Source organism: Zingiber officinale, chromosome 7A (assembly GCF_018446385.1).
Source record: "Zingiber officinale cultivar Zhangliang chromosome 7A, Zo_v1.1, whole genome shotgun sequence".
NCBI classification, from domain to species: Eukaryota; Viridiplantae; Streptophyta; class Magnoliopsida; order Zingiberales; family Zingiberaceae; genus Zingiber; species Zingiber officinale.
This window is the reverse complement of record NC_055998.1, coordinates 6,123,322-6,127,361: the sequence shown is the minus strand read 5'-3', so window position 1 is coordinate 6,127,361 and position 4,040 is coordinate 6,123,322. Positions and strand designations below refer to the sequence as shown.

At 41.7% G+C, this 4,040-nt stretch overlaps 1 protein-coding gene across 1 annotated transcript; it reads left to right on the top strand.

Annotated features, from left to right (window-relative positions):
* The first annotated feature begins 1,285 nt into the window (after nucleotides 1-1,285).
* Nucleotides 1,286-3,840, top strand: LOC121999887 (probable trehalose-phosphate phosphatase 6). The gene is made up of 11 exons (XM_042554518.1): nucleotides 1,286-1,627; nucleotides 1,721-1,861; nucleotides 1,968-2,039; nucleotides 2,119-2,214; nucleotides 2,323-2,379; nucleotides 2,480-2,581; nucleotides 2,690-2,767; nucleotides 2,862-2,931; nucleotides 3,080-3,150; nucleotides 3,279-3,371; nucleotides 3,513-3,840. The coding sequence occupies exons 1-11, from the start codon at nucleotides 1,358-1,360 to the stop codon at nucleotides 3,579-3,581; spliced, it is 1,119 nt and encodes a 372-aa protein (XP_042410452.1). The 5' UTR covers nucleotides 1,286-1,357; the 3' UTR covers nucleotides 3,582-3,840.
* The last annotated feature ends 200 nt before the right edge of the window (nucleotides 3,841-4,040 follow it).

The following is a 4,040-nucleotide window of genomic DNA, read 5'->3' as shown; positions in this document are numbered from 1 at the left end:
TATCCGTGGGACCGGCTCTAGGGGGGTCGCTGATGTAGCGGTTCCACATTTTTTTTTTTTTATGTATGTTCGTAATTAATTGCGCATCCTAACGTCGACATTTATCAGCCAATTAACTTAACTACGACTTGTTTGTCGTGAAAATTAAATCATTTCACTTTTACGTGATCAACTTCTCCAAGTGCTCGTGGCGCTTTCTAGTTAAAGGTTCGCCCTAACATTTAATTATTTGATTAATCAATGAGATTTGTTACTCTCAGTGAGCTTAATTCTAGTGGAATTTCTCTCAGTATGAATGTTTTCACATCTATTTAATAAATAAAAATGAAAAAAAACTGAAACCATCATTTTAACGGCTCCTTTTAACTTCACGTATTCTAGAAGAGGATAAATAACAGCTTAACGAAGAAAGATAAAATATTCAACGAAATATTTTTTTTATCTATTAAAAATTAATAGAGTCCGTGGATGAAAATTAATTTATTGTCCTATTATTATAATAAAGTTAACACTCTAATCAATTAGTAAGGATTAAGTATTCATCATTTCATTATGGTAAAAGATGAATATATTTATCTTCAACATCTCCGTCAATCCATCACAAGATTAACACGGAGGATATAAATCATGGACGGCTACTAGCCTTTGGAATAATGCAAGGCTAACACGGAGGAGGTAAATCACGTGCGGTTACTAGCCTTTGGAATAATGCAAGGCTAACACGGAGGAGATAAAGGCTACTAGCCTTTGAAATAGTGCAAGGCTAACACGGAGGAGGTAAATCACGGGCGATTACAAGCCTTTGGAATAGTGCAAGGCTAGCACGGAGGAGGTAAATCACGAGTGACTACTAACCTTTGGAATAATGACTAACACATAAGGAAAATATTTATCTCAACTTTATCGAGATTTGAACCTCAGTTCTTATTATGGTAACATCTCATATGTTAAACTACTAATTCTATATGAGGGGACAATTTTAAATCAGTGGATAAATCATATAAATATTTATTAAGATTGAAATCTAGTTGTCATAATTCTCCGACCCGTCTAATACTTTTTTAGAGGTTCATTAGAGGTGATACGATAACAGTTTATTTTATTTTTTAGTTATCAAAAGCTTAATGAACCGCTGAGCCTTTTTAGTATAACGAGCTGTCTACACGTGTCGTTGGGTCCCATGGGACCTCACGTGGGAATCGACGATTAGTCCGCAGCTACGTCTGATCCAACCTATAAAATGCCCTCCTCCCTCGCCACCTCTCCTCACCGGCTACACCGCCGACTTTCTCCGGCGCCAGCGGCACTCAAAATCGCCTCTTGCGATTCCGCCACCCACCCTCATCTCCTATTATTTATGTTCCTTTCTCCGACAGGCGTAAATCCCACTATGACGCAGCAGAATGTTGTGCCGGCGGAGGACGTCGCAGCTTTCACGGTGGCGGCGGCGGGTTCCTCCCCCCTCTTCCCCTATCCTCCACCGATCGCGCTCCGGAAAAAGTACCTTTCACAGATCGATGTTGTCGGCGTCGGGACTAGCTGTTGGCTGGAATCCATGAAGGCCTCCTCGCCCACCCACCCCATGGCCGCTCCCTGCCCCATCGTCGACTCTGTCCTCGAAGTAAAGGTGAACGACGACCTGAAAAATTCTCGCTTTCCTCTCTTCTGAAGTACGTGTCTTTTGGGCTTTAGCCCCTTCCCCCATTTTCTTCCCCGGCAGATGCGGCATCCGTCGGCTTTGAACCAGTTCGATCGCATCGTGAGAGCCTCCAAGGGAAAACAGATCGTGATGTTTATGGACTACGACGGTACCCTTTCCCCCATCGTCGACGATCCCGACTCGGCCTTCATGAGTAATGCGGTGAGTCGTTTCGCTCCGCCTTGCCTTTTCCCCTCCCACTTGCTTGCTTTGTGCTCCCTGCTTCAAAATGAGATTTTGATCGGTTCTTTGTCGCTTCGGACGCTAGATGAGGAAAGCAGTGAAGGAAGTGGCAAGGGACTTCCCCACGGCGATCGTGAGCGGGCGATGTCTCGACAAGGTAGATTTCGATTTCAGGTAGACGGTACGACTTAAGACTCCTGTTTCTTCCCTACCTCAGTGGTTCTCTTGGAGAACAGGTTGTTAACTTCGTGAAATTGGCCGAGTTATACTACGCTGGTAGCCACGGCATGGACATCAAAGGCCCAGAGACGTCCCAGCATGCCAAGGCCAGAGTATGCTCTCTTCCCCAATCTCGACCAGATTAAAACTTCTTCATCCTTTTCTAATTTAGTTTCCTTCTCTGAGATGCTCATCTTGATTTCTCATTTTGTGTGGTTCAGGTTGCCAAAGGAGTTCTTTTACAACCAGCGACTGAATTTCTTCCCATGATAGATACGGTCGGTTCCTCTTCTTAGTTCATCTCCTCCCTTTCTCTCTCGATCCTAAAGTTTCTTTTGTTCCTAATTCTCTCCTTTTTATTCCTCTTATTTTCTTCAGGTCTATAAAGCATTGTTGGACAGAACCAAGTCCACTCCTGGTGCCAGAGTGGAGAACAACAAATTTTGTGTATCTGTGCACTTCAGAAGTGTGGATGAAAAGGCTAGTTATCACTTCACATTGGCCACCAATTTCCTTGTTTATGGCAGTAACGAAAAGCAATTTTGCAAAGTTAATGAAGTTCAACTTATTCCATGTCAATTCATGCAGAATTGGGGCGCATTGATCGAGCAGGTGAGATATGTGTTGAAAGAGTATCCCAGATTGCGGCTTACCCAAGGAAGAAAGGTGAAACATTGTTTTGATTCCTTTGGCTTACAGCATCTTGGTGTTTGATTAGAGCTTAATTGTGATTTGCTCTACCTGTTGGCTGGATATTTAGGTGTTGGAGATTCGCCCAACTATCAAATGGGATAAGGGGAAGGCATTGGAGTTCCTATTGGAGTCACTTGGTAAGCTGAGCAACAGTCCAACGTGTTACATGACATCATTTCCAGCAGTTTGGTTGGCTGACGGAATATTTATGCAAAATCATCAACCTTTAACCCGTCATTCCTTCTGATTCGAGATGCTCAGCCAAATAATCTCTTGCCTTTACAGGATTTGCCAACTGCAAGGATGTAATGCCGATCTATATCGGAGATGATCGCACTGATGAAGATGCATTCAAGGTATAGCTCTTATTCTAACTGGAAGCCATATACAAATATGGTATTCCATGGGCATATGTTGATCAAGGAAGTGTCTCAACTCTTACTAACAACGGAAACACTCTCTCTCTCTCTCTTTTTGATCTCAGGTTCTTAGAGATAGGGGACAAGGCATTGGCATCCTTGTTTCAAAGTTTCCAAAGGAAACAAATGCTACTTATTACCTTCAGGAGCCATCTGAGGCAAGTGCCAAAGCTGATGAGCCTTCTCTTTTGTTTGCTTGGGAATATTTTTAGCGTCCAATGCACCTTAAGGACCACTAAGTTCTGGTTATATTTGGAGAATGCCAAACTGCTAACATGATTGCTGTTGTGTTTATCCAGGTTAAGGACTTCTTGATTCAGCTAGTGGAGTGGAAGCGTCTATCAATGAAGGTTCTGTCAAAAGTGTAGGTTGTATACAAGTTGCCCCACCACCTATGAAATTTTAAGATGTTTGATAGGGTTGAATGAAAATAGGAATTTTATTTTATTTCCTTTGTTCTAGGATAAGAACACCTCATAAAGAGGTTTTTCTGTTTTCCTTGTTGCTCATCCTTTTTTATATCGTCTTTTTTTGTTCCTTGGGTTTGAAAGCACTGCAACCCAAGCTTTCTTCCTTAACAAGCAGCTGAATCATGTAAGTAGATCTTGTACAACTGAAAAGGATGAAATGAGAATTAGTTTCTTACTACAGAAAATGGATATTATATCTTAGTAGTGAATGCTGGATGCTCTTTTGTTTTTTATTGTAACGAATGCCAAAGGTCCCAAATGAATACAAAGTATATGATTCGCAATTGTATACTGATTAAACGAGTTCTTTGCATGCAATATACAGAACCTGTCTCTTTTATTGTGGTAAATCTGTTT

Bases quoted from the DNA above. Each gene is read 5' to 3' on its own strand.
- LOC121999887 (XM_042554518.1), top strand. From the start codon at position 1,358: ATGTTCCTTTCTCCGACAGGCGTAAATCCCACTATGACGCAGCAGAAT. The intron at 2,040-2,118 runs GTAGATTTCGAT...CTTGGAGAACAG, and splicing joins GCGGGCGATGTCTCGACAAG to GTTGTTAACTTCGTGAAATT. The intron at 2,215-2,322 runs GTATGCTCTCTT...TGTGTGGTTCAG, and splicing joins CCCAGCATGCCAAGGCCAGA to GTTGCCAAAGGAGTTCTTTT.